At 40.4% G+C, this 19,464-nt stretch overlaps 1 protein-coding gene across 3 annotated transcripts in view; it reads left to right on the top strand.

Moving 5' to 3' along the window:
• Nucleotides 1-11,758: 11,758 nt before the first annotated feature.
• MAP3K7CL (MAP3K7 C-terminal like) overlaps nucleotides 11,759-19,464 on the top strand; it is a 45,500-nt gene continuing 37,794 nt past the window's right edge. The window contains exons 1-2 of one of the 3 annotated variants that reach the window (XM_017856234.1): nucleotides 11,759-12,197; nucleotides 14,572-14,680. In XM_017856234.1, the coding sequence (XP_017711723.1) occupies nucleotides 14,611-14,680 (70 nt within the window). In that variant the 5' untranslated portion in view covers nucleotides 11,759-12,197; nucleotides 14,572-14,610. Of the gene's footprint in view, nucleotides 12,198-12,240; nucleotides 12,325-14,571; nucleotides 14,681-15,128; nucleotides 15,168-19,464 lie in introns of those variants that run through there. The other 2 variants (XM_017856241.1, XM_017856251.1) reach the window with 2 other exon arrangements.

Here is a 19,464-nt window from a genome sequence, read left to right as displayed (position 1 = left end):
ATCTGGCTCTCTCCCTGCATCCCCACACCACCGCACACACAAACACCCTTTCTCTGCCACCTCCTTTCCACAGTGTAATTTTTGTTAGACCAACATTCAATATTGACAATATTAGGCTGCTGTAAATGTATTCACAGCTGAGGCAAATAGTCAACAGTGGTTATTTTCACTTTACAGTACAGTTTCAGCCCTGCCCCTGGAGAGCAGGCTAAATTTTTTGTTTGGTTGTTTGCTTGCCTTTTTATTCCACGTACTCATCACTAATTCAACCCTAAAGGTCTTTGGGCTTCTGCCAGTTGCCTAAATGTCTTCTCAATATGGCATCAATCAAGTAGTCTAACCATTTCCTATTCCTAATGGAGCCATTCCTGTAGCTTTCACACCTGCTTCTGTGAGGTCTGGCATACAGGGTCACTGCGATTCCCTTTTATTGCCGTCCCGAAGGGCCATTTTACCCAGTGTGGTGTTGGGCCTTTGTGTTTCCTGTGTTCCAGGCTTTCTCTTTCCTTGTTTACACCAGTAGCTTTTGAAAACGTGCATGGGATATAAAATTTTGTTGAAGACCTTAATCCTAAAACTTTTTTTTTTTTTTTTTTTGAGATGGAAGTTTCACTCTTGTTGCCCAGGCTGGAGTGCAGTGACGTGATCTTGGCTCACTGCAACCTCCACCTTCTGGGTTCAAGGGATTCTCCTGCCTCCGCCTTTTAAGTAGCTGGGATCACAGGCACCTGCCATCCCTGGCTAACTTTTTTTGTATTTTTAATAGAGATGGGGTTTCACCATGCTGGCCAGGCTGGTCTTGAACTTCTGACCTTAGGTCATCCACTGCCTCGGCCTCCCAGAGTGCTGGGATTACAGGCATAAGCCACCATGCCTGGACTTTACTCTTAAAACTTGATTGATAGTTTGGTCAGATATGGAACTTTAGGTTGGAAATACTTTTTCCTTTAGCATATTGAAGATTAGTTCCATTTCCTACTGGTTTCCAGCATTGTTATGGAGAAATATGAAAACATTTCTGGTAACTGATTTTTTTATGAGATCTTATGTTTTTCCTCCTTGGAAGCTTGATCTTTTGTTTCCAGTTTGGGGAATTTTCTCTTTTTTTTTTTGAGATGGAGTCTCCCAATCTATTGGTATCTTTGTGTCTTTGTTCATTTGTGTATTTGTATCTTTGTGTATTTGTATCTTTGGCACCAGTGAAAAGGTATCTCCTACAAAGGCAATTTGAGCCACATACCATAAACAGGATTTTGGTGTGTCAGTGAAGAGATTTAATTTTGGCAAACAAATTGGCTCTTATACCTTATGAGCTCTGGAACTTTGGGCAAATCATTGAAACTTTATAAGTCTCAGTTCCTGTATAAAGCAGGAATTACAGTAGCTATCTTAAAGGGGTGTTTTGTGCATTAAATTACAACATGGGTATGAAAAGGGATTAGCTGAGTATCTGGCACATAGTATTTGCCCCACATAATTCATTTCTCATCACCTTAAAATGAGAGTATTTCATGGGACTTTGACATATTCTACTCATGAATGTATTAGCATAGAATGTTTGAATCTTCTTTCTTTCTCTCTCTCTTTCTTTCTTTCTTTTTTTCTTCCTTCCTTCCTTTTCTTTTCTCTTCCTTCCTTTCTTCCCTCCCTCCTTCCCTTCTTTCCTTCTCTCTCTCTCTCTTTCTTTCTTTCTCTCTCTCTCTCTCTCCCTTCCCTCTCTCTCTCTTTCTCTCTTTTCCTTCCTTCCTTCCTTCCTTTTCTTTCTTTAATCAATTTGAGAAATAGGCTGGGCATGATGGCTCGTGCCTGTAATCCCAGCACTTTGGGAGGCCAAGGTGAGTGGATTGCTTTAGCCCAGGAGCTCGAGACCAGCCTGGGCAACATGGTGAAACCCCATTTCTACAAAAAATACAAAAATTAGCTGGGCATGTTGACATACACCTGTAGTTCCGGCTACTTGGGAGTCTGAGGTGGGAGAATCACCTGAGCCTGGGAGGTTGAGGCATTAGTGAGCTGTGATTGTGCCACTGCACTTCAGCCTGGGCAACAGAGTCAGACCTTGTATCAAAAAATATATATATATTTTATATTTTATATTTATATATATGTATTTTTATATATATAATTTTTTGGGGGGCAAATCATTGAAACTTTATAAGTCTCAGTTAGTTCCTGTGTAAAGTCAGTAGCTATCATATATATATGAGGAATAATGCCTTCCCTACCCAACTTCATTCATGAGCCCCTATTGCAGGCTTCACCTGTTCAAGTACTACCCATTATCTATGGTAAGGGAAATGGCACTCACGTTTGGGCAATGACTGTCCTACCTGGGAATTCTGAGGGAAAAGGTCTTCTCTTCATGGGTTTGTAAAGCTGGTAGGACATAAATGTAGGCAGCTGGTGGCCAACTCATGGAAAAACTCCATCTGAGAATGAAGCTAATGTAAAGAAAGCTGACCATGAAGTGGAGTAAGTTAGTTCCCTATCGCTATCAGTTGTGCCTTTGGGTAAATCAATGTCTAAAAAAAATAGGCCCCTGGATTTCCTAGTTTTGTGAACCAATAATTACCTGTTGGCATTCAAGCTAATGTTAAGTTGGTTCTTGACTCCTGCAAATAAAAGAATATAGGTTCATTCAGAGTTAAACTTCTTTTTTCTTTTCTCACATTCACATGGGAGGTTTGTTGGCATTTGGTCCTTTCTTGCAGTAGGAGGATTTCCAAGTAAAGACATAAACCGAAAAGGTAGTGAACCAGATCTTTAATGAGCCATGCAGTTCAGTATTTGGGATTTTTAGAAATACTTCAATGAGTTTCCTTTATAATTTCAGTAAATATATGACCTTAACACTGAAGCTTATTTAAGAAATGTCTGAAGCGTACTTAGGCTACATCTTGTAGGCCTTCTGATTTTAAGAGGCTTGTGTTCATGGGTAAATGTAGCTGTGGTTGGGGAAAAAAAGAGAGACCAACATTTACGAACACCAGGCACTCAGCACTTTCCTCACAATGTGTTCTTGCTGCATGAAGACCAAGGATGTCACAGACACCAGTCAAATTTGAGTTGCAAAGCAGGCCACAGAGGGAAAGTCCTACAAGGACTCAGTCATCAGCATGGGGAGGAGGAACTCAAACCAAATGTACACTACAGAATGTGTCCCATGTTCACGTTTGTGCACCTGTTTTGTTTCTGGAAAGTGCTCCCTCATGTTAAATTTATGTAGTTGAGTTGTAAAACAGGAAATTTTCCTTGACCCCTTAGTGGGACTTGTGAAAGGGGTGGCTTGTTTACTTAGCCCACAGCACTGAACCCCTCATGGGACAGGGAGCATGCAGGTAAGTGGGTACAGGGGCCAGGATGAGTGCTTCTGGGTGTCAGCAGGAGCAGAATTTTGTGCGGCCCTGTGGCAGCATCTTGGGGGGGGTACCCATGACCCCTGGAGCCCTAGAGGGCATGTCTTACACTGCAGTCTTAGCTTTGCTGTGCACGGATGACTTAAGTGTTTAACAGCTCAATGTGACAGCCCTCTGTATCCTGAGCTCTCATTCAGTGTTCAGGAAGAATCAGGTTGTATGAACGAATTGAAGATGATAAATGTGGGTGATTTCCTTGCCATTGAAACTGGCTCTTAGTGGAATAGAGAGCTGGAAAGGGGATGGAGTGGGAAGGTGGTCTTCCCCCGGAGTTTGGCCATCCACTGCTGAACTCTTCTTCGAGGTCCCACCATCAAGCCGTCCCTCTTAAGTTAAGCTGCTTTTCACTGACATCCAGCTGCTTCTTCTTTTCTCTACCTCTCTGCCGCTCTGCTGCCAGCGGAAGCTGGGGTTTTTCTGGGTACAGGATGGGGTACAGGGCAGGCCAGGGTGATTTTGGAAAAGGCAACATTCGAGTGGGAAAAGAGGAATGCATGTTCTTACTTTGGGCCATGGGTCCAGGCTTGAGGGTGGGACCCTCACTAGGGACTGCCCTCTTCTACCCAGTATTTTCCTGCCTCCTGTCCTTATCAATTGTATTTTAAATTGGTCACTTCATTTGAATTTAAATTATAAAATTGGTTTATAAGAGCTTTGTAGATTTGATTTTATAAGAGTTTTATAAAAAGATTATATATAGTTTTATGCTTATACTTAAGTAATGTTATTTTCAAAATGAAGTCAATACTGGAGAATATTTTATCTTTTTTTTTGTTCTTTTTTTTGTTCTTTTGTTTTGAAATAGAGTTTTGCTCTTGTCGCCCAGGCTGGAGTCAATGGCGTGATCTTGACTCACTGCAACCTCTGCCTCCCAGGTACAAGCGATTCCCCTGCCTCAGCCTCTGGAGCAGCTGGGATTACAGGTGCCCACCACCATGCCTGGCTAGTTTTGTATATTTTTAATAGAGATGAGGTTTCACCATGTTGGCCAGGCTGGTCTCAAATTCCTGACCTCAGGTGATCCACCTGCCTTGGCCTCTCAAAGTCCTGGGATTACAGGTGTGAGCCACTGCACCCGACCAATCTTTTAAATAAATGTTATTCACTGTCTTTGAAGTAGTCATGCAAAAATAAAAATACAAAAAATTAGTCACATCTGAATCTGACCAAGTTTCTAGATACAATGGCTAATTTATGATGGACAAAGATAACAGAGAAGCATATTAAAAAACGTTATGGAGGTGCAACTTTGGGAACTCTATAGTTTCTTTAACAAATAAATTTGCAAAAAAAGAGGGAGGAAGAGTAATTATAGATTTATAAATATAAAAACTTAGCAGTCCATCATGTGTCAAGACTTTGGATCTTGATTAAACATTTAACAATTAATGGAGAAAACAATTGAAAATGTTTGTGATAAAACTGGAGGTTTGAATGCTGTCTGATGATGGGTAACGTTGGGGAATTATTGTGGTGGTGGTGGTTGGTGTGATGGTGCTATTTGGTTGTGTTAAAGCAGAGAGTGCCCTTCCTTGTTGGGGTGCACACTGGGATATTTACAGATGATGAGAAATTTATGTTTTCCTTAGGATGACATTAAGAAGGTAAAGTAAATCTATCTATACTATAATAACAAGCTTTAAAATTTGGTGCTGTTAGTCTTTCTAAGTTATATTCTTGGAAAAGATATAAATACTAAAATATAAGATAAATGTTATTTTCTCATACAGTCAAAAATATTAAAGGAAATTTATTCGTTCTCCAAGAGTCTGCTATCTAGGTATTTATAGAAAAAGGAACACAAGCCAGGAGCAGTGGCTCACACCTATAATCCCAGCACTTTGGGAGGCTGAGGTGGGTGGATCATGAGGTCAGGAGTTCAAGACCCACCTGGCGAAGGTGGTGAAACCCCATCTCTACTAAAAAATACAAAACTTAGCCGGGTGTGGTGGCGGGCACCTGTAATCCCAGCTACTTAGGAGGCTGAGGCAGGAGAATCACTTGAACCTGGGAGGCGGAAGTTGCGGTGAGCCAATATTGCACCACTGCACTCTAGCCCGGGCAATAGAGCGAGACTCCGTCTCAAACAAACAAACAAACAAACAAACACATATGTCACATTTAATTAACTTTAAATGGTAAACTCAAATAGTATAAAACCATTTAAGTTTTTATGAATAAAATATTTAGATAAAAGATTAACCCATTAGATAAATAGATAGCTAAGTCAAGTTAAAAAGGCAAAACAGTGGCTACACACACATCACGTTATCCCCATCTGGGGAAACCCTGAGTTAGTCCATGCTTGCTTGCTGGCTATACAAATCAAGGGTCCAAAAACTCTGGGCATCAGGTAAAATCTGTCTCACAGCCTGTTGTGGTATGGCCCAGGAGCTAAGAATGGTTTTAATATTTTAAAATATTTGACAAATTTCGAAAGGAGAATAATCTTCGGCGACATTTGGAAATCATATGAAATTCTAATATCAGTGTCTGTAGTTTTACTGGAATACAGCTATGCACATTTATTTACTGTTTTTGTAAATAAAGTTTTATTGGAGTCATCCATCATTTGCATATTGTCTATGGCTAGTTTCAACTTAGAACAGCAGAGATGAGTAATTGTAACAGAAAGTGTATGACCTGAAAAACCTAAAATATTTATCTCCTGGCTCTCTCCAAAAACGTTTGTTAACCTTGATGAAAAAACTGAGTCCTGGAGGTATGAAGTGTCTGATCTAAACTTCCACAGCTTTTGAAGGCAGCATCACCATGCAAACCTAGGTCTTCTAAATCTAGGTACCCTTTGGGTGTGGTTTTTTCCGTATGTTTTTGCCCCTTGAAAAAATGATTTCTATTTACATAGTGCCTGTTTTATTTCTGGCATTGTTGCACATACTTGTATTACTCTTTTAATTGTCATAACAACCGGTAAGACAGGTACTATAATTATCCCCCATTTTATATGTGGGGAAGTTGTGGCATATAATTTATTAAGGAATTTAACCAAAGTCCTATATGAGTAAGAGACAGAGCTGGGTTGGAGACCCAGGTGGCCTGACTTAAATGTTGCACACTGCTCTGTCTCCTTCAGTAAGGGAACCACAAAGCTAGTGAAAGAGAAACCATTGAGTGGTTCAGTGGTTCTAACCCCTGTCATTCCTCTCTTGAGCTTTGGGGGCACAATGATACAGAGTTGATCATTCTGCTATCTTAAGCCTAAAGTGAACTTGGATTAGGAAAAGTGGCTCCCAGTTACCCTTAAAATCAAAGACTGTGACAGTATATGATCAGAAATCCTTACACCAGAAACATACAATTTTTATTTGTCAATTAAAATAAAAAGAAGTTCCCAGGGGAGGTGCTGTCTTGTTTTTGTCATTGAGCCTTGATCCTTGCTTTGTGGTTTTTCATTGCATTGCCCTACAAGAAGGTTTGAGAAGGAGTAACAACATTACTGCAAGTTAGCACTGCAAGAAGGCTTCTTTGGGAACCTGGGAAACCTCACCTGACATTTCGCTGGGGTCAGGAGCAGAGGAAGAGGTCCTCCAAAGAACAACGGCACAAGACTAGCTCACAATATGCAATAGGTCCCTGTGGCACTTTCTCACCGTGGCCTGCACATGCAGTCTCATGAACCAGTTGGAAGAGGTGTTTATTCACTGGTTTTTTTCCAAACAGATTTATCAGTGCTTTGTAGAAAAGCAGGGTTAATACATAATTTTGGGACTTTTGCTTTACTAACTGAGAAATCTGACAAAATTTTTCTATGGGGATGGAGTTGGGAAGAATGAATTAAAGAAAGTGGCAGCAAAAGAAGAGTTACTTTTCTCCCAGAAGAGTCTTCCCGTGCCATACGGCACTGTGCAGGGAGCTGCGCCTTGGCTGTCTGATGGACGTTCAATCAGGATAAGGCTGTCCACTGGATGGTTCAATCAGGATAAGGCTGTCCACTGGATGTTCAATCAGGATAAGGCTGTCCACTGGATGTTCAATCAGGATAAGGCTGTCCACTGGATGTTCAATCAGGATAAGGCTGTCCACTGGATGTTCAATCAGGATAAGGCTGTCCACTGGATGTTCAATCAGAAGGGGTCGGCAAATTATAGTCTGCAGGCCAAATGCAGGCTGCTCTCTCTTTGTAAATAAAGTGTTTTTGGAACACAGCCATGTACATTTGTTTCCTATTTTTGTCAATAAAGTCAGAGCCCATCCGTTCCTATACATGTTGTCTATGGCTGCCTTTATGCTACAGAGGCAGAGATGAGTAGTTGTGACAGAGATCCTTAAGACCTCACAAGTGTAAAATATTTCTTTCTTTTTTTCTTTTTCTTTTTTTTTTGAGATGGAGTTTTGCTCTTGTTGCCCTGGCTGGAGTACAATGGTGCGGTCTCGGCTCACTCCAACCTCCACCTCCCGGGTTCAAGTGATTCTCCTGCCTCAGCCTCCGGAGTAGCTGGGATTACAGGTGCCTGCTACCATGCCTGGATAATTTTTGTATTTTTAGTAGAGATGGGGTCTTACCATGTTGGCCAGGCTGGTCTCAAATTCCTGACCTTAGGTGATCCCGCCTTGGCCTCCCAAAATGCTGGGGTTACAGATGTGAGCCACCACACCTGGCTCACAAGTGTAAAATATTTCTAATACGGCCCTTTAGAGAAAAATTTTGCTGACTTCTGGATATAATGGAAGACTGATTTGCCATCATGGAATATTTCTTTGTTGGAGACTACCGGATGCATATGTCACATAGCAATACAGAGCTGACTTTAAAATGTTGGGGAAAATGTCTTCTCAACTATTCTCTAAATGCTGTGAATAACCATTAAAGTTTCTTTTTTAAATTTCCAGAATGAGAGTCTACCCAGACTACTGAGTCACTATGGCAAAGCCTGGGAATGGGTATTTTTTAAAGGCACCTAGTAATCAGGTACTTTGGAGAAACACTAGCCTGGAACGTACCAAGCCTTCACAACATACATATTGAGTTGTACTGAGAAATCGGTATTACATAATTGTGACAATGGTCTATGGTAGGAGTGTATTATTGATCATAATTCAGAAGCAAGGCTAGAGCTCAGTATGTGAAAAACTCCTTGAATATTATTGAAAATAACTTTCCAAATAACTGTAAAAACACATTTGTTGCTGAAAAGAATAAAATAAAATTATACATTATTGCCACCCCAATAAACATACTGTTAATCTGTTTATATATTGATGCAGAAACACATCCTTTCTGGATTGAATTTATATAATTCTATTAAATTCTTAAAATACCATGTAGTTATTTTGGGTTTCAGTTATGGGAAGGGATTTCACTTGGATTTCAGATTTGTTACTCTCTTGAAAGTGTTTGGATAAAGAGCCAAGAAACACATCGTTGCTCATATGGGAACAGAGGAGCTGGTAAATATTAATTGTGACTGTGAAAACCTTGAATTTATGTTATCAGATTCAGAAAGAGAACATTTAGACAATTTAGACATATTCTTTTTGTTCCTTTCTCATTGTTGTCAAATTATCTTTTAATGAAATCTTTGTCTTTGTAGCCCTTTACCAACTGGACATCTACCACACCTCTCTTAATGTCATTTTTAATGTCATGAGGATGTAGCTGTCAATGCTGCAGCTCACACAGTGGGCAATCCCAAGGTTCACTGTAATGATTCCAGAGAGTTCTGTGGATAAAGATCTGTGCTGTGTTGGTCAGGAGCTGTTGACAGTATCATAGAAGGCAATATTTCCATTGTGTTTAACATGTAACTGTCTCTTTCTATCTCTGTATGGTTCCTTGAGAGCCTGATGGTCAGTGCAGAAAAGGAAGGTGCTATTTCATCCTAGGTCTGTCCTTTCTGAACTGTCAGTTTCACTAGAATTCAGCCACTTCCAGTCACCGATTGCTTTGGCAATGTCAGTATCACCACAAGCTTTTCTGAAGGCAGACCCGGGGGGCCAATTTGAGAGACAGCACAGATGTGGTATCTGCTTTCCCATCAGCACACATAAGATGCAGAACTTTGATTTTCTTGGGGTGGAACTTGGGTGTCGTGATAAAGATGGCTAGTGTCAGATGAACCTGGATGCTGGACCACTGAAGAAAGTGATACTTTTGTCTCCTCCAAACAAAAGCTGAGAGTCGAACTTACTCTTAACTAAAAATTTCAATTAAAATTTTTTTTTTTTTGAGACGGAGTCTCATTCTGTCGCCCAGGCTGGAGTGCAGTGGCGCAATCTCGGCTCACTGCAAGCTCCGCCTCCCCGGTTCATGCCGTTCTCTTGTCTCAGCCTCCCAAGTAACTGGGACTACAGGCACCCGCCACCATGCCCAACTAATTTTTTGTATTTTTAGTAGAGACTGGGTTTCACCATGTTAGCTAGGATGGTCTCGATCTCCTGACCTTGTGATCTGCCCGCCTCGGCCTCCCAAAGTGCTGGGATTACAGGCGTGAGCCACCACGCCCGGCCAATTAAATCTTTGATATAGAGTGCATCCTGGTGTAGTGGAAGCAGCTTGAACTAATAATTAGAAAATCTGGATCGTATCTGGGTTCTTAATTCTATTATGGTCATTCATCCTCAACCCTGTTATTTGAATTGTCTGCGCCTCAGTTTGCTCATCTGTCAAATTGGGATGGCAATACTGACCATGACTATTGTGTAGGATCTTCTGGAAGATTAAAATGAGATCGTGAATAAGAAACTCACTTTGATAAATTATAATGCATTAGTAAGTTTTATTATAACCATAAAATAATATTAAAGCAGTAATATTAATTCCTGAAAAGAATAGTCTTATATGTGAATGTTTTAATTGTCTGAGTCTATACAGCTGTATTGTTTATATATCATAACAAATTAGCCTTCCATTCATTAGATTAAGAAAACCTGCTGAGTCCTTTTACTTGTGTATTTAATACCTTTTGAGCAGTTTTAGATTTACAGAAAAAAACAGAGTGAAATGTATGGAATTCCCATGTATTTCCTCATCCCTCTAACCCCTAATTAACATCTTTGCTGCAATTAATGAACCAATATTGATACATTATTATTCACTATTAGTCCATAGTTTGCATTAGGGTTCACTCTGTGTTGTACATTCTATGGGTTTTGACAATTGTGTAATGATGTGTATCTACCATTACAGGCTCATACAGAATAGTTTCACTGCCCTAAAAATCCCCAAGCTCCACCTATTTATCCTTCCTTTTCCTCTTCCTGAATCCCTGGCAAACAATGATCTTTTTACAGTGTCCACAGTTTTGCCTTTTCTAGAATGTCATGTTGTTGGAATTATACAGCATGTAGCCTTTTAAGATTAGCTTCTTTCACTTAGTAATATGCACTTAAGATACTTCCATGTCTTTTTGTGGCTTGATAGTTTTCTTTTTATCCCTGAATGATATTCCATTGTCAGGATATTCCAGGATTTATTTACCTGTTGAAGCAACTTGGTTGCTTCTAAGTTTTGGCAATTATGGATAAACCTGCTATAAACATCTGTATGTGGGTTTTGGGGAAATAACAAGAAGTGTGATTTGTGAGTCACGTGGTAAAAGTATGTTTGCTTTTGTAAGAAGCTGCCCAACTGTTCACTAAAGTGGGATGTAATCTTATGTTTTCATTCCCACCAGCATGGAATGAAAGTTCCTATTGCTCCACAGCCTCACCAACATTTGATGTTGTCAATATTTTGAATTTGGGTTATTCTAATAGGTGTATAGTGGTATTTCATTGTTGTCTTAGTTTGCAATTCCCTAATGACATATGATGTTGATCATCTTTTCATATGCTTACTTGCCATCTGTATATTTTCTGTAGTGAGATATCTTTCAGATCTTTTGCCCATTTTTTGATTGAGTTGTTTGTTTTTGTTGTTGAATTTTAAGAGTTCATTGTATATTTTGGATGCCAGTCCTTCGTCTGATATGTGTTTTGCAGATTTTCTTCCAGTCTGTGGCTGTCTTTGCCTTCTCCTAATATTTATTTTACTTATTTAACCTCAAAATCGCAATCCAATTATTTTTAAGTACCAATGACATCCAGGTTTACAGTTTTTAAAAAGGTTGACAAATCCTAATGCTCCATTCTTATTTACCATTGACTCCTTTTGTGGTTGGTTGCATTTGAAGAATGAATCAAGTCATCAAGCCCAACACGGGCTCAACCTCAAACCTCACATTCTTAACCAGGATCATCGCTGCTATCATCTGAGAGTCAGCTTGTGGCTTGTCCAAGTTGGCTGGGTCTGGCTGAGCTGATTGGAGCGGCCGACATTTTTGCTGACTGGAGTCATGCTATCTTTGCCAGTTTGCTGGAATAGACACAGACACCGATTGGGTCACGCTGAAGACATTCCTGTCTTGTGAAGCAAGTCTGTTTGTATTTTAAGTTTGCCAGGACTAATGAATTAAAACATTTGGACTCTCCACAACTTGCTGTTTATCAATGCCTCTGACAGGAGGAGGGTTTTCTTTTGCTCTTGCTTTTTCTAGAAACATGACAACATCCTGGCTGTTAGAGAGGCAAGGAAAGGAGAGAGGGGTTGTGGAGGGAAGCAGAAGGGAAGGGAAGGGAGGTCCCGTGGGACGCTGGTGTCTGGGGCAGAGCAGGTAGCAGCGTGCTGCCCTGACAGCTGTCTCCACTCCTCAGATTGTCAGTGGCTGCTATGCAGCAGGTGCAGCCTGGTCTCTCACTGAGTCTCTACTCCACAAAGGCAACGACTGGCCAAGGCAGTGGCTGGCTCTGGGTTACACAAGTGCAGACACTCAACTAAGTGAGGTAAGCCAACAGGTGTGAAAACTGAACTAAATGCTCGGATCACCAGCAACTTAACCAAAGCTCTGTTACAGCTTGTAGCCGAGAGAAGGAACCTGTGGTTCGTTTCCCTAGACGGTGTGATGAAAAGGCAAGTTGGTGTAGGGGCTCTTGTGGTCAATGTTGTGTGGAACTCAAAGTCTACTCAGTCTTGCCACCATCCTTTCACAGGTAGACAGGTGTTCTCCATTGAGCAGAGGGGAGGGACTCTAATTAGCTGTGTTTATTAATTCCATTTCCTGTAGCTGGAAACCGTACCAGAGGACTATTTACAAAATCCTTGAGGTAAATTTCTACCTCTTGTGCTTGATTTCTTGGTGCGGGAAAGTGTTGGGAGATTTAGCCTAAAGAGGAGTGCAACTTTCCATCCTTAGATGTTATGCTAAAGTGATTCGGTGATTGTACGATGCATAACAGTAAAACTTTTCTTTTTAGCTAAAATGTTAAGGGAATTTTAATGGTTTCTTCTGCTGAATTTGAGATAATCCATGCCATTCCCTAAGTGGCTCACAAAATGCTTGATTCTAAGCAGATAAGACTGGACAGAAGAGTGGCAGAGTTAAGATAAAACAAATCCTGAATCAAATAACAGAAATTTTATATTACCCTTTTTTAAAATTAAATGTTTCATGGTACTATTTCTTTCTAACTTAGAATTACATGACATGGACAGTGGAGAGCTTTTAGGTGCATTGCTACTTGTAGTGCTAAATAAATGGGTCAAATTATGATTCTAACTAGATGATAAACAGTTGCTGGTTTTTCTCCAAAGCTATACTAGGGTTTTAATATAAGCCTGATCTTTTTTCATGTGCTGGGTAAGATGATTCCATATGTATGTATGTCTAAATATACATGTATATATATGTGCATTGGCTTTGGCTCTATAAATACTTTTAAAACAAAATTCAGTGTTCTGGACACTATTTTAGATAGAGGAAAGTTATGGGAAAAGTTAGAAACCGTGCTGTGAGAAAATGTCCTGCTAAGCATTTCCCAGAATCTCTTTAAGGATGGCTAAAGAGATTATTTATACTTTGCCATTTTTAGAGATATTTCCCTTAAAATATCATTCAGGTTTTTTGGTTTACTGTCTACATGAGAAGGAAAGTAGAGGGTTTAGGGGAGGCAGGACTAAAAATAGAAAAGTTAAATATATGTTTTTAAATAACAGAGATATCATGTATTTATAACTATCTTTTCCTAGTTCCCTGTAGACATCAAATTATCAAATATCTTGGTTAAAATATATTTGGGCTAAATTCTCTGATTATAATCAGAAATATTCATGTGTTTTTGCCTATTCCATTTCATCTGCAGGATGTTTTTCTCCCTTCATTCTACCTTAGTTAATTAAATGATGATTTGATAGATGGAGTAGAATATCTATAGGATATTTTTGAGTCTTGTCTTTTGCTTTTATAGATTAAGATGTGCAACCTTAGAAATGTTTGATAGACTTACAGGTAATCAGATATTTAAAGCACATGATATTCATAATATAACAGATATTTTAAAGTGGCTTTTGGTATTCTTTATTTACTTATTTTTTTTTTAGACAAGTCTCACTCTGTTGCCCAGGCAGGAGTGCAGTGGTGTGATCTCGGTTAACTGCAACCTCTGCCTGCTGGGTTCAACCGATTTTCTTGCCTCAACCTCCCAAGTAGCTGGGATTACAGGTGTCTGCCACCACGCCCCACTAATTTTTATATTTTTAGTAGAGACGGGGTTTCCTCATGTTGGCCAAGTGGGTCTTGAACTCCTGACCTCAAGTGATCCTCCCACCTCGGCCTCCCAAAGTGTTGGGATTACAGGCGTGAGACACCACACCCAGCGACTTTTGGTATTCTTTAAATGATTCCATGAAACTCATTCTTTACCACTCTCAGATTAATAATTCAGATTTAATTTGGGCTTTTGAACATGAAAAGCTAGTCTAATTTGAAGCCATCTGATACCTTATTAAGACTATATCTCTTTTTATCGTCCTCAGTTGAAAGCAAAATACTTTATATGACCTTAATGGGGCAGGATTGAACTGGTCAGTGTGAAAGGATTCTGAGAGAGTAAGTCAGGTAGAGATATTTCCAATATTTCATTCATTCTAGATGTATATTGCAAAAGCAATTTTTCTTGAACCAAGAAAAAAAAAAGATTTAAATGGGGCAGGCAAATACTTGTGACGTAGAAAAAGGAAGCTCAAAACTAGGAATATCTTTAGAATAAGCAGATAATGCTTACTAAGCTTAATAACTTCACCTGTAATTTCCAAGGGCCTCTGAGTATTTAGGGGGATGATGCTGGATAAAGTGACAATGGCTCTCTCTTGCTGTCACAGCTGGAAGACCCAGGAGAAGGCGGAGGCTCAGGTGCCCACATGATCAGCACAGCCAGGGTACCTGCCGACAAGCCTGTACGCATCGCCTTTAGCCTCAATGACGCCTCAGGTATACTCTGCTCTGGAAGAAGCGTTATCTCCCTCATACCCCACCTTTCCAGCATCTTTTCCAATGCCACGCCTCTGTGGGAAATTTAAAGTTGCATGCTCACATGACCTGATGATGGGGAGTGTGATATTTCATCATGTGTTGTTAGATCGTGGCTTCCAGAAATGCCTCTAGGGATACATCTTGAATCCTTGGGTCATTTAAACTCATTTTTTTTTTTTTCTCCTCCTTCCTCATTCTAGCTTTCTTTTAGAATAAAATTCATTGAGCTCTAACAATTTCTAACAATAGCAAAGTGTGTTATTGTTAAAACTGCATGAGGAAACATTTATTAGGAGCTGGCAGCTGGTTAAGTAATATGAAAATATCACTGTTCCGTTTCCAGCAACATTTGCTGAAGCCTAAGTTTGAAATGCTGGTTTCTCACTGGTGCTCCCACACTTCTGGCTAAATCAACAGACTTCAGCAGGAATGATGAATGGGACAGGTGAGGAGGAGCCTCTCTAAATAGTAAGGTCTGAGGTGAAACTGCCATACTTAGAGCCCTTCGTCATGGCTTCCCTCAGTGACCTCTTAACACACATATTGAATTGCACCACTTTTGAACAAAGGACCTCATGTGGCGGGAGGTCACAGTGCTGAGGAAAGGAAGGCTTGGTTCTCTTCCACTGGCGCCCACCATTGCTCTTAGCTTAATGTCATCTGTTAAAATCACATGCTTAAACAACATTACCATTTAAACTTTGGGTCTTTTGAGGACTCTCTCTCTCTCTGTGTTCCTATAACGCCCATGTAGGGATGATGCTTTAAAAAGTAATGATTGGCCAATCACGGTGGCTATCGACTGTAATCCCAACACTTTGGAAGGCCAAGGCAGGAGGATCCCTTGAGCCCAGGAATTTTGAGACCAGCCTGGGCAACACAGGGAGACCTCATCTCTATTTTAAAAAAGTAATAATTGAAAAGGGACATGATCACTCCAAAGTAATGCAAAGTAAGGAGCTCTGTGAAATCTGATGTCACACAACCATTGCAGGCTTGGGGTTACTATGCCAGGCGACACATTTAACCTGGAGTTTCCTAGACTGTTAGCCTCCAATGGAGATGTATTCCATAGTAGGAAGAGGTGAAGGCTTGACTCTTCATAATCTATTTTTCTAAACCTCTTCCCATGATCTGCCGTTATACTGTGTCCTCACTCAGGGTCACTCTGAAAGACAGTGGTAAGAAGAAATCCTCCCAACAGGCAAATCAATCCACCCCAACAGAGAAATGACAACTGCCATTAACTATACTTCTCTGTCATAATAAGCATTCACCTATATTATCTCTGATCCTTAAAACAACCATGCGGCCCAGCACGGTGGCTCATGCCTATAATCCCAGCACTTTGGGAGGTCGAGGCGGGTGGATCACGAGGTCAGGAGATCGAGACCATCCTGGCTAACACGGTGAAACCCTGTCTCTACTAAAACTACAAAAAAAATTAGCTGGGCATGGTGGCTGGCACCTGTAGTCCCAGCTACTTGGGAAGCTGAGGCAGGAGAATGGTGTGAACCTGGGAGGTGGAGCTTGCAGTGAGCAGAGATTGTGCCACTGCACTCCAGCTTGGGTGACAGAGCAGGACTTCGTCTCAAAAAAAAAAAACAAACTTGCAACATAGGCATTGGTATTAGTATTCCTTGTGTACAGAGACAGAGATTGCCACCCAGAGACCACACTGTAAGTAATGGAGTTATGTTCTGAACTCAGGGCCCTAGGCTTGAAGTCTGAACTTTCTCTGTTTTTCCATGCTGCTTCTCTAAAAGGAAAAATGAAAGTCCTTTCTGTTTTTATGCGTTTCATAAATGCAAGATTTCAAGGAATAGTCAGTGCTTTTCATGACATCTTGAGTGGCTAGTTCTCAAGACACACACATGCAAACCCAAAATCCAGAGGGAAAGAAAATGTATAATTTCCTTTCTTTTTCGGTCATGCTGCATATGAGCAGAACGAGCCCTGTTACAATCAAAAGCCTCACAAAGAAAATTTCAGTATATAAAGCTTATTTATCTCAAGCAGTATTATTACATTATAATTTTGGACCAAATGTACTGTTCCCTTGTCAACATCGTAACAAAATTTAATTTATTTACAGAAAAGAGCCGTGGAGAGGTGAAATCTCCATCTTTGGTTTGCCTGAATAACCTCTATCTTGAAGTACAAGATGTACAACTTGCAATTAATTTGTCACCATTGTTTGAACTCTCTTGGTCTCTGACTAGGAGCTCGCAGATGTTTCTCATCCATCAATTTATATTGGTTTGTTCCAGTCTCTTTCTCTTTTCTTTCAAATGACTCCAGAATGCCCACTTTCAAAATTCATGGTTTTTAATAGGTAGCCTCCAAAAGGGATTATAATTTATTTTAAATAATTCCTACCCTCAAGCCCCACCAAAAGATGCTTATGAAAACTCCCCAAATTAAGTATTTTAATCTTATGGTCAGTGTGTCCCCATATGTCTAGAAAGGGCAACTACCTGGAGAACCTAGGGCAGGAGCTGAGGTTCAGTGTTTCTCAACCTTGCCTGATTAAAAGCACTCATTGAAAACACATGTTCTAAGGCCCCCACTCCTATATATTCTGATTCAGGAGACCCATTATTGTTGTAAGAAGGAAAAGAAACCACCCTCCTATGTTTTATGCATATCACAAATGCAAGATTTCAAAGAATAGTCAGGGCCCAGGACTCTGTATTTTTGCACATACATGCGGCTCTGAGTGCCCAAAAAGATGCTTTGCAGATATTTGGGACACTCCCTTTGAATTCTTGAATAAGGAACATGTGGAGTGTCACACAGGAAAACACTTGCCATCAAGCGAGCTGTGCATGCCTTTTGAATTCCAGTGCATGTGGCCTGCAGACCACACATTTAGGGGGAAACAAAGGAAAATCTCCTAGACTTTCATAGTAAATGAGGGCACTAGGTGGACTTTTTGGGAGTAATTATATATTGTTGGATTTATTGTTGATGAATAAGCAGAGTCCATGAGAAAAGGAGACATCTTTGCTTGTGAATATTGACATGTTCATTTCTTTCTTTTCTTTCTTTTTTTTTTTTTTTTGTTTTGAGAGAGAGTCTCTTTCTGTCGCCCAGGCTGGCGTGCAGTGGTGTGATATTGGCTCACTGTGAACTCCGCCTCCCTGAGACGATTCTCCTGCCTCAGCCTCCCAAGTAGCTGGGATTACACGCACCCGCCACCACACCTGCCTAATTTTTGTATTTTTAGTAGAGACGGGGTTTCACCACATTGGCCAGGCTGGTCTCGAACTCCTGACCTCAGTCGATCTGCCCACCTCAGCCTCCCAAAGTGCTGGGATTATAGGCATGAACCACTGCGCCCGGCCCGACATGTTGATTTCTGATCAGCCTAGTCTAGTGCTCATTTCATCTGGTCATTTCAGGACTATATATTCCTGAGATGATTTAGTGTAGAGGTTAAGGACATAGGCTTTACAGCCAGAGAGGCGTGATTTCTAGACCTACCTCCAACACTATTTGTATGATCATTCCACCTTGCTGAAATTCAGTTTCCTATAAGATGCGAATAGTAGTATTAATTCACAGGGTTGTAATAAGAAGCCAATGACACCTTATAGGTAAGGTATTTAGCAGAGTGCTTGATACAAATTAAGCATTCAACTTATCCCTGAAATTATAACTGACTGTGGAGTATCAAGGGAAATGTAAACCACTGAGCAGTTGTGTCTCACCTACATCTCACACTTCTACTTGACATCAAAGTAGATTTTATAGCATTATTGACTGGCAGTTATTTGGGGACTAGTTATGCAGTTAGTAGATTGTTCATATCCTATTTTTCCTCTGGTCAACTAGCTGAATTTATTTGGTTTCAGTGTTTCCAGCACTCTGCCAAAGGTGAGTGGGATGTGCAAAAGAGAACAGCATGACCTCCCATGGGCTTTGTAAGGCAAAGATGTTTGGAGAAAAGTCTGTGTCACCCAGAGCAGTTAGTAACAGCTTCTTGGAAGAGGTGATAGTCAAACTGGGCTTGAGGGCAGGTGGAGTATAGAGGAGCAGTACAGGACAGATGCCATTCCTGGGTACTAGATACAAAAAAGGGGGCTACATATCTTGTAACCAGTTTTCTTTCTTTTCCCTCTAAACAGAAAGCAGGAGCAAAACTTAAGAGTCAGGAAGAACATGGTGTGTTCAAAAAAGACTAAAACTAGTCGTTTGGAGCAGAGGTCTGAACTGTGGAAGAGTAACATGTCTACCTGCCCTGCTTGAGCCGGGCATTGTTTTAGATACTTACATAGGGTACCTGTTTAGATAGCAATAGACTAGGGTTGCCAAGTCAATCTTCAAAGTTCAGCAAAAGGGTTTGGACTTGATCAAAAGCGATGAAATGTCAAAAGTCCTTAGAAAAGGGAATAATATGATGAAAATGGTAAAAGTTTGGTGGAATAGTCCGGAATGTGGAGAGATGGGAGAATAGAAGAGGCTTTTTATAATGGTACCAAGTGATGAGAGCCTGCATTAGATAAGGTAATGGGATGACTGAATTCAGAGTCCATTTTGAAAGAAGGGTTGAAAGGACTTGGTGACAGACTGGCCCTGGTAGATGAGGAGTTGGTCATTGTTCAGTGATAGCAGAATGAGCCATAAGACTTTGAATAGAACATGGACCTCCAGGGGTCCTTAAATAAAGGAAGCAAGGTTTTGGAGCACGAATATATATATATATGGCTAGTCAAGTATATATATATAATATATATATA

Source organism: Rhinopithecus bieti, unplaced genomic scaffold, assembly GCF_001698545.2.
Source record: "Rhinopithecus bieti isolate Rb0 unplaced genomic scaffold, ASM169854v2 scaffold_1295, whole genome shotgun sequence".
Classification (NCBI taxonomy): Eukaryota; Metazoa; Chordata; class Mammalia; order Primates; family Cercopithecidae; genus Rhinopithecus; species Rhinopithecus bieti.
Note: the sequence above shows the minus strand (reverse complement) of the source record. Positions and strands in the feature narration are given on the sequence as shown.